The sequence below is a fragment of the Chionomys nivalis genome, chromosome 1, assembly GCF_950005125.1.
Source record: "Chionomys nivalis chromosome 1, mChiNiv1.1, whole genome shotgun sequence".
NCBI classification, from domain to species: domain Eukaryota; kingdom Metazoa; phylum Chordata; class Mammalia; order Rodentia; family Cricetidae; genus Chionomys; species Chionomys nivalis.
This window is the reverse complement of record NC_080086.1, coordinates 161,888,093-161,905,933: the sequence shown is the minus strand read 5'-3', so window position 1 is coordinate 161,905,933 and position 17,841 is coordinate 161,888,093. Positions and strand designations below refer to the sequence as shown.

Here is a 17,841-nt window from a genome sequence, read left to right as displayed (position 1 = left end):
CTTAAAATACCTGCATAGCATGAAGGCCTCAGCAAAAGAGACGGATAAGAAGAGAAGACTGTCTCCCTAGCAGACTTCTTGGCAGAGGAGGGCAGGCAGACTGGTGGAGGAGAGCCTACGTTCCCACACCAATCAGCGGGACTGGACGCAGTTGTGCCAACAATTCGTGGCTATAACGACGACAGTGTATATTAGGCCATTTTATCCTTCCCGGTGCTCGCTGAAACTGCTCCGGAACCCAGTGTCAACTGGCGCCATCTTCCCAAATTGCCACCCTATACACTGTTTGTCTGGGAAACCTGCCCTTTTGATGACAGAAAATCCCATTAAGGAATTCTTTAGATGATTAGATGTCAGATATACGCTTACCACGTGAAACCAGCAATCCAGGCCGGTTGAAAGGTGTTGGTTATGCTGAGTTTGAGGACCTGGATTCCCTGTTCAGTGCCCCTAGTCTCAGTGAAGAGTCTCTAGGTAACAGGAGAATTCTAGTGGACGTTGCTAAGCAAACGCTTGGTATGGAGAGCCGTGAAATCAATATTCCACCAGACACAGACTAGAGTGCCAGTCTCATCTTGCCACAGATGGCTTTGATGCTGCCCTGCCCATGAGAAGTGATCAATTTGGAGACCAGCAAGTCTCGAAATCCCTAAGATTCAGATCACGGTGGGTATGATGGGGTATAGTGATTGTCCATGCTTGGATATGGATCTGTAGGATGACCGTGGGCAGCGGAGGCTACGACAGATGTAAAAATGACATTACTATCTTTTGTTTTTGTTTTTGTTTTTTTTTCCCCTTGTGTGACTTTTGTTTGAAATTTGTTTACACAGACTCCAGGATAGGCAAAGGTAGGAATGTAGTAGCGGTAGGGGTTTGGATGGGGCTAGAGAGCAAAGGGGGACCTCTGATGATGGGTGTGACAGATAGGAGATATGTCTGGAGTTTCAAAGACAGTGTCTTGTGGATTACAGGCATAATGACAGAAAACTGGCAAATGACAGTTGTAAATTGTATCTGTGTTTACCTTGGGCTTGAAACAATTTATATATCATAAAGCAAACCTCAGGGCATAGACCATTGGGTAAGAATTACAAAATGGAAATAAAACAACCACTTAAGACTTTTCATGGAGGACTTTATTTTAAAAATTTATTTAATAAGCAGTAGAATCAGAAAAGCAAGTAAAATAGGTGGATAATGACCACCTAGGTTTATGTAATGCCTCAGATTTTCAATGAAAAGTTCAGGATTGCTGAGGAGAGATAAATTTAAGAAGTATACGCAGAATACATATTCACAAATTAAATCCTCTATATTTCAATTTTTTTTTAGTAAGTTGAAGATACGGAACTACGTTAAGTGATTAGATGATGTGATCTCATAATAGGAAAGCAAAAATGAAATACAAAGTAAGAGTTTAAACAAGCCATAAAAGATTAAAGCACTATGAAAGAATATGTATATTTATTATTAGTGGTATTATTAACATTATTTTAGGTATATTTATTTGTGCAAGGATATTTCATTTGTGTTTTAGTAGATAAAGCTTGCCTGAAGATTAGAGAGTAAAACCACCCCACTGGTCAGTTTTACAGGCAGAGGTAATACACACCTTTAATCCCAGTAGTCACACTAGTTCGCCATAGAAACTGGGCTATGGTGGTGCACGCTTTTAATCTCAGTCCTAGAGAGGAATATAAAACGGGAGGAGACAGCTCTCACACACAGTCTCATTCTGAGATTCTTCAAGGCAGGGTCGCCATTTCAGACTGAGGTAGAAGAGCCAGTGGCTGGCTGTTTTGCTTTTCTGACCTTCAGGTTGAACCCAGATATCTGTCTCTGGGTTTTTATTAATTGTCCTACATATGTTTTTCCCTGTAAAGCTCCATATGTAAGGGTGCCATAGTGGTCAGAAGAGTGTATTAAATCTCCCAGGGCTGGAGTTGTGAGTGCTAGGACTTCAATGTTCTTGGCGGTGGAACTCCTTATCTACTTCCATCATTTACTGGATAAAGGTTCTATGATGACAGTCACCAATCTTATTGCAGCAGATGGCCATTTCAGGCATCCTCTCACAATTGCTAGGAGTCTTGGCTGGGGTCATCCTTATGAATTCCTGGGGGTTTCCCTGCCAGCAGGGTTCTCATTAACCCTGAAATGCTTTCTCATCAAGAGTTCTCTTTCCTTACTTCCAGTCTCCGTTCTGACCCTAACCAGCCTTCTGCACCCAGTATGCCCAACCCATTCCCCCCAATTCCCCTCCCCCAAGCCCCCTGCCCGTTCCCCCAGTTTACCTAGGAGATGTCTTCTATTTCCCCTTCCTGGGGAAATTCATGCATCCCTCTCTGAGTCCTCCTTCTTATCAAACCTCTCCAGGGCTGTGGATTTTAGGTTGGTTATCATATAATTTACTCCTAATATCTACTTAAGAGTGAGCACATGCTATGTTTGTCTTTCTAGGTTTGGGTTACCTCACCTGGATTTTTTTTTCTAGTTCCATCCATTTGCCTGCCAATTTCATGAGGTCATTGTTTTTTTTATAACTGAGTTTATATATTTTCGAGATTTGCCCTCTGTCAAATGGAGGGTTGGCGAAGATCTTTTACCAATCTGTAGGCTACCATTTGTTCTATTGGTGGTATACTTTGCCTTATAGAAGTGTCTCAGTTTGAGGAGGTCCCATTTATTAATCGTCAGTCTCAGTGTCTGTGCTCCTAGTGTTATATTCAGGAAGTAGCCTCCTGGGGCCAATGGATTCAAGGCTAGTTTCACTTTCTCTTCTATCATGTTCAGTGTAAATGGATTTATATTGAGGTCTTTGAACTACTGGGACTTGGGTTATGTGCAGGGTGCTAGATAAGAATCTATTTACATTCTTCTCCCTACTGACATCCAGTTACGCCAACACTATTTGTTGAAGATGCTTTCTTTTTTCTTTGTATAATTTTGGCTTTTATTTTTGACAAAAATGAGGTCTTCATAGGTGTGTGGATTAATGTCATGATCTTCAATTCTAGTCCATTGTTCTATGCATCTAATTTTACGCCAATACCAAGCTGCTTTTTATTTTTGTTTTTCTATATGAAGTTGAGTATTGTTCTTTTGAAGTATTTTTTTTAATTTCTATTTTCCATTAATTTTTTTCTTTTTTTTATTAAAAAAAACAAAATTCTGCCTCTTCCCAGCCTCCCATTTCCCTCCCCTTCCTCCCACTCCTCTCCCTCTCTCCCCACTCCTTTCCCCCTCCCTCTCCAGACCGAAGAGCAGTCAGGGTTCCCTGCACTGTGGAAAGTTCAAGGTCCTCCCTCCTCCATCTAGGTCTAGGAAGGTGAGCATCCAAACTGGCTAGGCTCCCACAAAGCCAGAACATGAAGTAGAATCAAAACATATTGTTCTTGGCTTCTCATCAGCCCTCATTGTCCACCATGTTCAGAGAGTCCACTTTTATTCCATGCTTTTTCAGTTCCAGTCCAGCTGGCCTTGGTGAGCTCCCAATAGATCAGTCCCTCTGTCTCAGTGGGTGGGTGCACCCCTTGTGGTCCTGACTTCCTTGCTTATGGTCTCCCTCCTTCTGCTCCTCATTGGGACCTTGGGAGCTCATTCCAGTGCTCCAATGTGGGTCTCTGTCTCTATCTTCATCCATCGCCAGATGAAGGTTCTATGGTGATATGCAAGATATTCATCAGTATGGCTATAGGATAGGACCATTTCAGGTTCCCTATCCTCAGCTGCCCAAGGAACTAACTGGGGACATCACCCTGGGCACCTGGGAGCCCCTCTATGTTGTAGGAGCTGCAGGCTGCATTTCTGCCTCCCAGCTTCCGGCTGCCTGGCTAGCTTATGCCCTGAAATAACAACACACAAACTGTATTCTTTTAAACACTGCTTGGCCCATTATATCTAGCCTCTTCTAGGCTAATTCTCTTATATTTTTGGTTGTGAGCCTAGCCTTTAACGGCTGAGCCATCTCTCCAGCCCTAGGCTAATTCTCATGTATTAATTTAGCCCATTTCTAATAACCTGCATAGCACCACTAGGTGTGCTTACCAGGAAAGATTCAACATGTCTGACCTGGTGGTTGGCTGTAACTCCTCTGGCTCTGAGAGGAGCTACCCTGCATCTGAGCTCACTTCCTCTTCCTCCCAGCATTCTGTTTTGTTTACTCCACCCACCTATGTTCTAACCTATGAGGGCCAAACAGTTTCTTTATTAATTAACCAATGACCTTCCTCTATCACCTCTGGGTTCAAGTCTCTTGCCAACCCTAAAATGGCTCCCTTAATTAAGATATATGCTTCCCTGCTCCCATATCCATCCTTCCTTTATCCCTACCATCCCAATTCCCCAAGTTACCCCCATCCTCCCCTTCTCAGTTTTCTCTCCCCATCTCCCCTTACCCCTATCCCACCCCACCCCCAAGATCCCAATTTTTTGCCCGGCAATCTTGTCTACTTCCCATATCCTTCCCATAGGAGGATAACTATATGTTTTTCTTTGGGTTCACCTTCTTATTTAGCTTCTTTAGGATCACAAATTATAGACTCAATGTCCTTTATTTATGGCTAGAAACCAATTATGAGTGAGTACATCCCATGTTCATCTTTTTGGGTCTGGGACACCTCACTCAGGATAGTGTTTTCTATTTCCATCCATTTGCATGCAAAATTCAAGAAGTCATTGTTTGTTACTGCTGAGTAGTACTCTAATATGTATATATTCCACACTTTCTTCATCCATTCTTCCATTGAAGGACATTTTGAAGTCTTTCAAGAACTGTGCTGGAATTTTGATGAGGATGATGTTGAATCTGTAGATTGCTTTTGGTAAGATTACTATTTTTACTATGTTAATCCTACCTATCCCTGAGCATGGGAGATCCTTCCATTTTCTGGTATCTTCTTTAATTTCTTCCTTCAAAGATTTGAAATTCTTGTCAGACAGGTCTTCCTCTTGTTTGATTAGAGTTACACAATTTGTTTTATATTATTTGTAGCTTTTGTTAATGGTGATATTTCTCTGATTTCATTTTCATCCTGTTTATCATTTGTATATAGGAGGGCTACTAATTTTTTTTGAGTTACTCTTGTAACCCACCACATTACTGAAGGTGTTTATCAGCTGTAGGAGTACTGTAGTAGAATTTTGGGGGTCATTTATGTATGCTATCATATCATCTGCCAATAGTGGAAGTTTGACTTCTTCCTTTCCAATTTGAATCCCCTTAATCTCCTTTTGTTGTCTTATTGCTCTAGCTAGAACTTTGAGTACTATAGTGAATAGATATGAAGACAGTGGGCAGCTTTGTGTTGTTCCTGATTTCAGTGGAATTGTTTTGAGTTTCTCTTCATTCAATCTGACATTGACTGTTGGCTTCCTGCATATTGCTTTTATTATTATTTATTTTTAAGTATGTTACCCATATTCCCGATCGCTCTAAGACCTTCATCATAAAGTGGTTTTGGATTTTATTAAAAGCTTTTTCAAAGTCTAATGAGATGATCATGTTTTTTTTTTCCTTTCAGTTTGTTTATATGCTGGATTACAATGGCAGATTTTCATATGGTGACCCATTACTACATCTGTGGGATGAAGCCTACTTGATCATGGTGGATGATTGTTTTTGATGTGTTCTTGGATTTTATTTGTCAATATTTTATCGAGTACTTTTGTTCACCTTTGCCAAACTTCTCACTTTAACATTAAGCTTCAAAAGGTTAAAACATAGAAAAAGTTTTTATTTCCACATAGATTGTAGAGACAGAAGGAAGGTCACCAGGGTGTGACACCTGAAGATATAAAGGAACTTAGTTTTCAGAAATGGTTTGATGAATCCAGTTCAGGTAGTTGCAGACTTTGGTGTAGACACCAGGTTTCCCTTTCTGAGCACAGCCATCACCCCAGGAAACAACACCCTGGAGTTTTCCATCGCAGACCACAGGGCCACCAGAGTCCATCTGGGCAACAATGATAAGATATTTAAACTTGGTTATACACTGAGGAAGAATGGGATTCAAAAATTTCTTCTATGATCCTGGGATTATTTTTGCAGGCTACTCATCCTCCACAAAACACTCACTATCCTTAGAATTTTAGTTTCCAATATATTCAGTATCCCTGTTTACATTACTATGTGCATTTTTGTGTCCTCACCTCTTCTGAAATCATTGTATGGGAGGGTGCAGAATGTTGAGGGTTGTAGAGATCTAATATAACACCTAAGCTCTGTCTCTTTCATAAGGACTTCATGCCACAATACAAGGCTGCTTGGGTTTACAAAGCATCATCTCTTTGGCTTTTTACCCATCCCATAATCTTCATCATCACACTGTAAAGGGAAAACCAGCATATGTTTTCTCAAAGTCTCTCTTCACCTCTCAGATTGGGAGCCAGGCACAGATTTACTATTTTTTAAAGATATATTTATCTATTATATATACAACATTCTGCCTGCCTGTATGCCCAGATCTCATTACAGATGGTTGTGAGCCACTATTTGGTTGCTGGGAATTGAACTCAGGACCTCTGGAAGAGCAGCCTGTGTTCTTAACCACTGAGCCATCTCTGCAGCCCCTAGATTTATTATTTTGTTTCATAGAAGAAATATGTTAGATAAGGAAGACAGACGACTGTGATAGAAATAGACAACAAGAATCTTACCTGGCAAGAATCTTTTCCACCTTCCAGGACGCCAAGACAGAACATGTTGCTAGTGATTCTACGTGGGTAGGCCTCGTGACAAACCGAGTCTGACAAGACAGGAGCATCCAGACACTGAAGAAGTGAAGGAACATCAGCTGCAGATTCTAAGGGTGAAATTGAATTATTTATACTGACTCAATATTTATTTCCTATTTTCTATTACTTTTCAAGAGAGTGTCTTTCACTTGTTTTCAAAACTTCTAGTTCTAAGGGCACCAGGCATGAATATGGTGTGCAAAAAACATGCATACATAAAACACAGAAAATAAAAATCTAAAAACAATATATAATGTATAAAAGATTTTTTTGGGGGGGTGGTTTTCTAAATAGTTTTATTCACCAGTTTAACTCCTCTGACTTTAATATCAGTGACCACTGCTCTCAAGTGCAGAGGCTTCAGTCAACACGGAGTCCAATGGCTTCTGTTCCAGTTACTTCCTCTAGTTATAGTTTTTAACTCATCAGTTGCTGTAGGAGGTCCTTCTGTCCATGTGTTGCATTTGTTGGTTAATGAATAAAGTTAACTGTCTTGGCTTGTGATAGGGCAAAAGAACAGAGCAAAGCAGGGAAAACTAAACAGAATGCTGGATAAAACGAGGCGGAGTCAGGGAGAAGCCATGGAGCCACCACCAGAAATAGATGTGCTGAAGCTTTGCTGGTAGGCCACGACCTTGTGATGCACAGATTAATGGAAATCGGTTAAATTAAGATGTAAGAGTTAGCCAATAAGAAAGTAGAGCTAATGGGCCAAGCAATAATTTAAATAATATATTTTCTGTGTGATTATTTCTGTGTATAATCATTATTATGGTCATTAAGGCACTATTCATTTCCAGTACTCACACTTACTACTTTATATATCACAGAGACACTTGCCTGTCAGAAGGCCCCAGCCAGACACAAGGCATTCCATATCAGCTGATGGACAGCATTCTGGCAGAGGGATAGTAGATACTTGAGAGTTTAGTGTTGCTGGTGATTTCAGCTTAATCAGCATGATGTCATTGTCAACAGTCCACATACTATAATCAGGATGGGGGATGATCTTAGCTGCATCAATGAACTGCTCACCACCTTCAATTTTATGAATGTTGTGTTCCCCGAGATGCACCTGTATTTTGCTGGATTTAAAGATTACAAGTTTTAGTGTCCTTGTTCAGCTCATGTTTAGGCAGTTGTGCTGGTGGGAATCTGTGGGTGTATTTCTAAACAAGGATGACACCAATAGAAAGGCTAAGGTACTGGGGAAAGGCCCTGAGGCCTCAACCCTACACACAGAACTTTAGGTAACTGCTACTGAGGGACAAGCCCATGAATTTGTTAGCCAATATCAAATGATCAAAACCTTGAAAACATTATAGCAACATACTATGCATATAAATATAGAAAACATAAAGTAACTTTATAGAGACCAAGCAAGTTATACATACACACACATATGTAAGAACAGTTAATGATAAAAGAGGTCATGAGTTTGAAAGAAACAAAAGAGGGGTATATGAGAGGAAGATGTGAGGGAAGAAAAGGGAATGGAAAATTACGTAATTATATACCATAATATCAAAGAAAAGAAACAATTTAAAAAGTTTAAGTATCCAACATGAATACCCTTTCCTTTCTCCAACCCCCTCAATCATGAGCATAAACATAGCTCTCTAAGCACTGAATCAGTGAAGTAAGTACACACAACTAATCATGGCATGGGATACAGAATTCTTTAGTAAGAGTCACTGCTTGTAGAAACTTGTAGACCACCATCATCTTATAATTGGGAATCATAAGAATAGAAGCCAAGCATATCTTATAAAATATTTCCATGTGGAAAGAAGATTGGTGAATATTAACTGATACTTTCTACTTGTTGTTAGAATCCCCAAGGCAACAGTAAGAGGAATAGAAATAAATATAGGGACCAGATCAAATTATTATTTGTCTTGTGGCACTGAAAGTATCATGTCCTTTTTTTTTTTTTTAACATGGTATGTAGTCTTGTTCTGATTGATCTATTAGACTTAGATTAGTTAACTCTTCTAAAGATCTATCATTAACTATCCTCCTCTCTCTTTTGCACTGTAATTTAGGAAGAGAGCAATGAACTGTAAGGGTATACACCCATGTTACAGCTTTCACAATAAATGTTTTACAATAAATTAATACCATACCTAATAAAACTGTGGGATGACCAATGAGTCTCAGAGAATCTATCAAGCATAGATGTTTTTTGCTAAATTGAACTTGGTAGACCTTTAGGATAAAGTTATTTTAGAGATAAGAATGTGAATATTGGCTACTTACGGAGAATAACAGTGCGCAGCAGACAGCACCCACTGGTCAGTGATGAGAGATCCCCCACATATGTGAGATCCATCATTCAGTGACACTTGGTAGGGGACGGAATGCTTCTGACAAGTGTAGCCCCCAACGATCCTCTCATCATTCTCCTCAGTGAGGAAGGAAGCTGTGGGAGAAAAGTGAGGCGATCTCTGTTACATGGCCCTATCATATTATTTCATGCACCAAGAAGCCTTATTTCAGACTAAGGTCAAAAGAGATGACAATGCTCGCCAGCATCACAATCAAGGCATATCCATGTTATGGTTAACTTTTCTTGATGACTTGATTGGATTTGGAACCACCTGGAAAACACACCTCTGTATCTTTGTGAGGGTTTTATTGCAAAAGGAAGACTCACTCTAATCATGAGTGGCACCATTTTGTGAGGTAGGGAGACTGAACCAAAGGGGGAGGGGAGAAAGCCTGATGAGCACCAATGATATCTCTCTGCTTCCAGACTGTCAGTATCATAGAGCCCACTGCCTTACCCTCCCACCACAACCATTATGAATCATCTCCAGCACAGCTTTCCAAGGCTGACCATACCCTCTTCAGCATGAGCCAAAACAATATTTCTTTCCTTATGTGGTTCCTGTCTGGTTGTTTCACAACAATGAGTAAAGTGGCTAATATAACTGGGTTTATGTAATCTTTTTTTTTTTTTAATATTTATTTATTTAGTATACAATATTCTGTCTGTATGTTTGCCTGCAGGCCAGAAGAGGGCACCAGACCCCATTACAGATGGTTGTGAGCCACCATGTGGTTGCTGGGAATTGAACTCAGGACCTTTGGAAGAGCAGGCAATGCCTTTAATCTCTGAGCTATCTCTCCAGCCCCGGTTTATGTAATCTTTATGATTATTCATTTCTCTGCACCTTGAGCATGGACCCTACTTATATTGTGATGAATAAGCAAGTACTATTGAAATATATTCTTTGTTTGATTAATTTTTTTTCATTATGACATATACACAACTACATATTCCATTCATAAACACATACATTGTAACTCATATACATACCTACCAATTTAGATCAGATGCTCTTTAGAAAATAAATGTTCTATCACCACCACTTACAATTTAACCATTTAAATCTGTCACCTCATCAATTTTCATGCAAATATGTAGAAAGATTTGCAATATGGGTTGGAGAGGTGGCTTAGTAGGCATAATTTGCTGTGCAGGCCTGGGACCTGAGTTCAGTTTTCTAGCATCCTCATGAAAGTCTAGCATAGTGACAGGCTCTATAGCCCCAGTCCTGGATTAGAGGGAGAGCAACTGCAGACAGAGACATTAATTAGAACCCACTGGTCAGACAGTTAGCTTAAAATAGAAACTATTAAGTTCAGTGAGAGATCTTGTCTCAAAAATGTAAGGTAGAGGATGAGAGAAAGATATACAAAGTTGATGTCTGACCTTCACATTCACAGATGAGTACACCAGCACGTGGGCATGCATACACACACACACACACAGACACACACACACACACACCACCAACGGAAACCTTCCAGGAGTTTTCTGGGTGTATGTTTGTGGAAGTTGATGAAATGTTAAAATGGAAAATCTACCTACATAAGTTAATAAAAAAACTCTTAAAAGCTATTGGAGAATATTCCATCCTACAAAAAAATGACAACTTTGATTTTGTATTTAATCAACTTCTTTCTTGGAGTTGAGAATTAATTACCATATCACTTGTCAATCTATGAGTTCTAGAATATGAGATCTAGACTAACATGTCTACAGTGAGTTTCAGAACAGTATGATCAAGCTATAGGTGAAATTTTTATCTCAATGAAACAAAACTCTCTTGTCTACAAACACAAGAACACAAATGAAAGATAAAAGTCTATTTGAATCTATTTTATTATTGTGTGACTATCCTACATCAAACAAGTTAGTCAGCATTTTCATATTTACCAAATAACTATTGAGATTTCTTACAGCCTTACAAGTGTTCTATTCAAAAAATATTTGTTCTATTATTCAATTCTTAAAATATTGTTAGGAAAGAAACTTCTAGAAAAGTATACAAATGCATTACATATAGATAAGTATAAAATTTTAATAATACAATTTTAGTAGCATTAAAAATTAATTTAGTAGTATTAAAACAATCATTTTTATCACAACTGCTTGACTTGTGAGTTTATATTAGAATGTTTTCACTTAAAAAGTGTCTGAAAACACAGTCTGAGATTTTTATAATGAGAACAAAATGTTTGCATCTGTTGGGATTTCCTGGGTAAATAACTACAGCTTCATGTTCAGGAGACTTAGGCTTTGGTGATCATGGTCCCATTAAGTAGTACACATTACTTTAGCTCTGAATTCTTCGAAGTCAATGGAAGCATGTGTGTGTGAGTGTGTGTGTGTATTATACTTTCTCTTCAGTTCTAAATTTCTGGAACCTACATGGAATTTCAAAACACCTTCTGATTCTTTATGAGACCTCCTTTGAGAATCAGTTCTTGATACTATGAATTTCCACTATCAAGTGAGATTTAATCTCTAATAAGCATAGGCACTATACACTCATGTCTCTACCTTTTGAATTTTTGCTTGTCAGCCCTTAAATTCAATGAACCTTGTTGTTTTTCCCAGAACAAATTACAAACTTACAATTCTGACTCTTGCAGATTCATTAATTTGAAAGACTCACCAACAGTTCCGAGCAGAACAAAGAAGAAAATCTTCATGGTTGTTCACTGGGTCAGGACCAGGCAATAAGATGGAGGCTTTTCTCATGAGTACTTATACCTTCATGTGTGTCAACAACACTGTGGTCTCAGGTGCCAAAAAATGACTTCACTGGAAACTCACAAATCTAAATTTAGAATCCTATTCTGTGACAGGTGGAACATAATTCAAGACTTAATTAACTTTTCCCCAGAAAGTTGTGAGAATGGAAGTGGCAAACCCACCTGGTTGGAACTGATCCTCCTAAAAGGAAAAATGTATTTGTATGAGGTCACAGGTAACAGCTAATACTTTCCAGATTCTCAGCCAAATATGTTGATAGCTGATTTGCTGACATATGAACAATTTTCCAAGAAGTTATCATAATGACATAACTTGGTATATTGGCTGCTTTGATGTAGAGAAGCTCTGATTTATATTGGTAAATGTCATTATTAATGGGATAGGTTGTTTTCCCGGTGCAAGTAATCATTTTAGTATTTAAAATATAGTAGAATAAGAGAAAAAGCATAGTAATGATACCTAATTACTTTTCAATAATCTAAACCTTACAAAGTATAAGGGATGTAGAAATCCCATTTACATGGGGTTTCAATATCTGTAAAAGCAGTGGCCCAGTTACCTTTGGATAAGAAAGAAAATCAATACATGGAAAATTCTAGAAATGAATAATTCTTTAATTTTAAATAACTTTTGCCTCACACGGTGGCACATATTTTTAGTCTCTGAACCTGAAAGTCAGGGAGATTATGAGTTATCACAAGTTCAAGGCCAGCTTATGCTTTGTAGAATTACCTAGTGGCAAAACAACATAATTACAATTAATTATAACATTGTGTTTATTTTATTAACAATTAGTGATGCTATTTTTTACTTTGAATAACTATAAATTAAATTTAAAATTTTTTATAGAAATAAATTAAAATCTTTGTGAGATTTTTACTATTTGCATATCATGCATTTAGTGGAGATCCTGAAATGCTTTCTCCATGGGTAATGCTAATAGTGTATTCTATGTTCTTTGTATAAGTCTAGTCTTCTTAAATGTCTATAAGGGACCTATTAAATTCATTGTAGAGAGTACTATTAGGACCAAAGTAGTAGTGTGTCATAGGAGCTGCGGGCTGTGTTCCTGCTGCCCCAGCTCCTGGTCACCTGGCTAGCTTATGCCCCGAAATAACAACACACAAACTGTATTCTTTTAAACACTGCTTGGCCCATTATATCTAGCCTCTTCTCGGCTAACTCTCGCACCTGGACTAGCCCATTTCTAATAATGTGTGTAGCACCCCAAGGTGCACTTACCGGGAAGATTCTAGCCTATGTCCATCCTGGGTCAGAGCTTCATGGCATCTGCCCCAGAGAGGAGAGCTATCGAGTCTGAGCTCACTTCCTCTTCCTCCCAGCATTCTATTCTGTTTACTCTACCCACCTATGTTCTAACCTATGAGGGTCAAGCAGTTTCTTTATTTTTTAACCAATGACTTTCCTCCATCATTTCCCCTTTTTCTGTTTAAAAAAAAAAAAAAGGAAGGCTTTAACTTTAACATAGCAAAATTACATATAACAAAACAGTTATCAATTAAGAATTACAGTTACAATATTTACATCTATTTTATCTTTATCATAACTAAGGAAAACTATAACTATCTATCTATTCTTCAATTCCATCAAAGACTCCAGAAGGATATAATATTACCCAAGTAAATGAGAAGTAAGCAACTTACAAAATTCTAGAAATCACAGAGACATCTCGCTGCCTGGACAGTCACCCAAAGTTCCTCTGTACCGTTGGGGCATCCATCTTCAGCCTACAGGTCCATAGTATCCAGAGACATTTCCATGAAGCAGGAAATTTCAAAGGCAGTTCAGTCACTATCTGCTGTGTCCTGCAGAATGTCTCGCAGACTCCTTCATGAATCAGGAATCCCGAAAGATCATCTCACCTTTAAGCAAGTTCAGCAGTCCTCTCTCTGCGGGTTCTTTGTGTTCAGTTTATTCAACAGTCCAGGCAAGAGCAGTTTCTTGTCCAAAATGGCTATCAAACTCCATAAGGTGCCTCTTCAATGTCCATCTTCTTTTTGAAGTAGATTGGTGCTGCCAGGAGCAGACGTGTCTCATTGTCAGGAAAACCCTAAGTTATTAAAACACTTAAAATGCCATATTTTATAATCTTTGAAAGATATGAAGAATGCCTATCTAAAATATATCTATGTACATCTATAAAATCTAACTAACATGACTACAAGCTTGACTATTATGGATAATTATCCATTAACAACCTATATACATTACATTTTTACATGAACTACATAATCACAATACCTTAATCAAGATCAGAAATACATATACATATAACAAAATTGACCTTAAATCTCTATCAATAAAGCAAAATCTATACTAATGCAAATTATTCATACCTCTATCATATCCCCCTTTAAATGTAAAAGAACATTTATAAACAATATTTGGGAATATGGACATAGTTATTTCTCTCCAAACTGCTTCCTGCTGAATGGGGGCACTGTTAATCAAGTCTTTCATGGTATAACCTGTCTGCTAGGTTCCTCTCAGTCTGCAGTTGAGCAAAGTAATTTTTTGAGGGTGTTCACAGCATCCTTTCAGGAGGGTGTGGTCTATCATACCATATTGGGATAGGAGCAATACACAGGATCTCATTGTCTGTGAAAACAAAAGAAGAAACTCCTTTCCAAAGCATCATATCCTTAGATCCAAATTTTAAAGTCAAGGTATTTTCAAAATATCTATGTTGGATTACTTCAGCAGCATTTATAAACAAATATCTTTTAGCATCTTTTGCCCTTTCCTCAGCATTCAAACAATTCAAAGAGAGCTTAATAGCATATAGTATCAAGATTATCTGTTTATTTTCCATCTTTGTGTGGCTTTATTTTAACTACTATTTCGTTTATTTTTACTTTTATTTTATATTCTCTGTATATCTTCGTCCTTGAATAACTCTGTAGACCAGGCTGTCCTTGAACTCTCAGAGATCTGCCTGTCTCTGCCTCCCAGGCATTGCTTTTTTCTTTCCCAAGCCTTCTCAGGCTTTCTGTGGATTCAGTGCCCCATGTCTGGGTGCCATTCTGTAGTAGGGGCTAATTAAAGCTGAATATTTTATTATAATTTCTGTCTTCCATTCATTTACGCCACAACAGTAGTGTAATTTACTAATAGCACACAAACATTGGTGGAAGCAGTCTGTGTTCTTGTCAGATTGATTCAGAATTCTTTCTCTTCTCACCCCCCCCCCCATTCTCTCCCCTTATCTTCAACCCTCTCCCGTGGTCTCCATTCTCCCAATTTACTCAGGAGATCTTATCCCTTTCTACTTTCCATGTAGATTAGATCTATGTATGTCTCTCTTAGGCTCCTCAATGCTATCTGTGTTCTCAGAAATTGTGAATTGTAGGCTGTTTTTTTTTGTTTGTTTGTTTTGCTTTATGTCTAAACATATGATATTTGTCTTTCTGGGTCTGGGTTACCTCACTCAATATGTTGTTTTTTTTTTTTTTTTTTTTTAGCTCCATCCATTTTGCCTACAAATTTCAAGATGTCATTATTTTTTTCTATGGTGTATTACTCCAATGTGTGAATGTACCACATGTTTCTTATCAATTATTTGGTCAAGGAGCATTTAGGTTTTTTCCACATTCTGGTTATGACAAAAAATGCTACTATGAACATAGTTGAGCACATGTCCTTGTGGTATGATTGAGCATTCTTTGGATATATACCTAAAAGTGGTATTTCTGGGTCTTGAGGAAGGTTGTTTCCTAATTTTCTGAGAAATCACCACACTGACATCCTAAAGGGTTGTACCAGCTTGCATTCCCACCAGCAATGCAGAAGTGTTCCCTTTACCCACAACCTCTCCAGCACAAGTTGTCATCAGTGTTTTTGATCTTGGCCATTCTTACAGGTGTAAGATGGAATCTCTGAGTTGTTTTTGATTTGCATTTCTCTGACAACTAAGGACGTTGAGTATTTCCTGAAGTGTCTTTCAGCCATTTTATTCCTTTGTTGAGAGTTTCTCTTTAGGCCTGTACTCAGTTTTTTATTGGATTATTTGTTCTTTTGATGAACAATTTCTTGAGTTCTTTGTATATTTTGGAGATCAGATCTCTATCTGATGTTGGGTAATTGAAGATCTTTTCCCATTGGTAGGTTGTCATTTTGTCTTCTTGACTGTGTCCTTTGCTTTATAGAAGCTTTTCGGTTTTAGGAGGTCCCATTTATTAATTGTTTCTCTTAGTGTCTGTGCTACTGGGGTTATATTTAGAAAGTGGTCTCCTGTGCCAATGTGTTCAAGTGTACGTCCCACTTTCTCTTTCATGAGGATCAGTGTGGCTGGCTTTATGTTGAGGTCTTTGATCCATTTGGACTTGAGTTTTGTGCATGGTGATAGATTTGGATCTATTTTCACATATCTTCACAGTTCTATGTACCTAGCATTCTCTTTCCACCACATTTTCCATTGTAACTGAGGATTAGTTTTCAGTACTGCTGTAACTAGATCTTGCCAATCACATGGAATAATTCTGTTCTGAGTAGTCTGACAGTTTAACAACAGCTTTACAAAAGTTGAATGAATACTATATGAAGCTATTGCTTCCTTAAATCTCTTCAAATTTAACATTTCTATAGGATCCCAGTAAACTTATGAATAGTTTTAGAAGATGCCTATTATCTAGAGGTTATTCTTGAATGGTAACTGGATAAACTAAGATTGATTTTATAATAACCTTGTTGCTCTTCTTTAGTTTTCTAATGTGATTTTTTTCATATTTGGTGCTGAAATCAAGGAACTTTTATATCTATGTGAGCATTATGTGGCATAACAACTTAAGGAAAGACAGACTTATCAGGGTTCTTGGTTTGATTGGATTGAGTCTAATGATACCTGGCTTCATATACTTTGGCAGTAAACCATGGTGGTAGAAACCACTGACAGGGAGACTCATAACTTCATGACAGGGAGAAAATAAAGAATTAGAACTAGATATAACATTGACAGTTATGACCTCATATGCCACTTTCTCCTACTCTACACAGCTTCCCAAAGTAGCCCCATAAACTGTGAAAGAATTGTTCAACATACAAGATTGCAAGGTATATCTCATATGTGACTTACAACTTTCTGAAACTGGCACCCAAAATTTCATGACTGTTTCATATGAAAAATGTATTTAGACCACTTCAGTGAATCCCTCAAGGTTTAATACTGGAAAGGTAGTATATATGCAAATTTTCTGTAGAGGAGAACATGACACATACTTGTAGTGTCAATAAAGTCAGAATAACCAGTCTTTCAAGGATAGCCTCCGATACAGAAGACTTGAGGCCAACTTGGGCTTAATTTCAATGAAACAAATAACAGTCTATGCCAAGACTCAAGGAAGCCTCTTCATTGTGAGTTCCTTCAAGCTTTAAATCATAATACATACTTCCAATAACCGATACACAAACCGGATTATAAACAAAAGGAGCAAGACCAAAGCATGAAAGGAGAAAATTACAAGTAAGAACAACAGTTAGAATGGAAAACAGTAAGTCCTGAAGCACCAAGTCAGCACCAATGACATATGGTATCCTGATATGAACTATTAGATCTACAGACTTGCCATCTTTATCCCATTTGAACAAGGTGTCTATTTGATTTGTGTCTACTCAAAACTTTGAAGTTCTGCTCTTATATTCCTTGGTCCTAGCATTTCCAAGATTCTATAATAAGTACTGGTTTTAGTTTTCACCATCACAGAAGAAAAATTCATGATCTTTATGGATTTCTTCAGGTATTATGAACCCACATGCTTGTTAAGACCCCAAGGTTTTCTTTTCAAATTTGCTTGGAAGCCCTGATGGAATTGTCCTACTTGTATTCTGCACATTTGCAAAACCATCATCAAATGAATGACCTCAAATGTTGCCAACAACTCAGATATGCCTAGGATCACATGGCTCCTGTTAGAAACTTTTTACAACATAAATATAATAAAAACATACTTAAGGAAAACTTCCTAGGTGGCTGAGATTGAGTCGTATGCCTAGAGGCACTCTTTATTTATTCTTCCTTT

At 38.0% G+C, this 17,841-nt stretch overlaps 1 protein-coding gene across 1 annotated transcript; it reads right to left on the bottom strand.

The window, feature by feature from the left end:
* Nucleotides 1-5,807: 5,807 nt before the first annotated feature.
* On the bottom strand, nucleotides 5,808-11,742 carry LOC130872126 (trypsin V-A-like). Its single transcript, XM_057765945.1, has 5 exons — nucleotides 11,706-11,742; nucleotides 8,998-9,160; nucleotides 7,573-7,823; nucleotides 6,661-6,797; nucleotides 5,808-5,957 (listed from the first exon to the last, which is right to left on the bottom strand). The coding sequence occupies exons 1-5, from the start codon at nucleotides 11,740-11,742 to the stop codon at nucleotides 5,808-5,810; spliced, it is 738 nt and encodes a 245-aa protein (XP_057621928.1).
* Nucleotides 11,743-17,841: the final 6,099 nt, after the last annotated feature.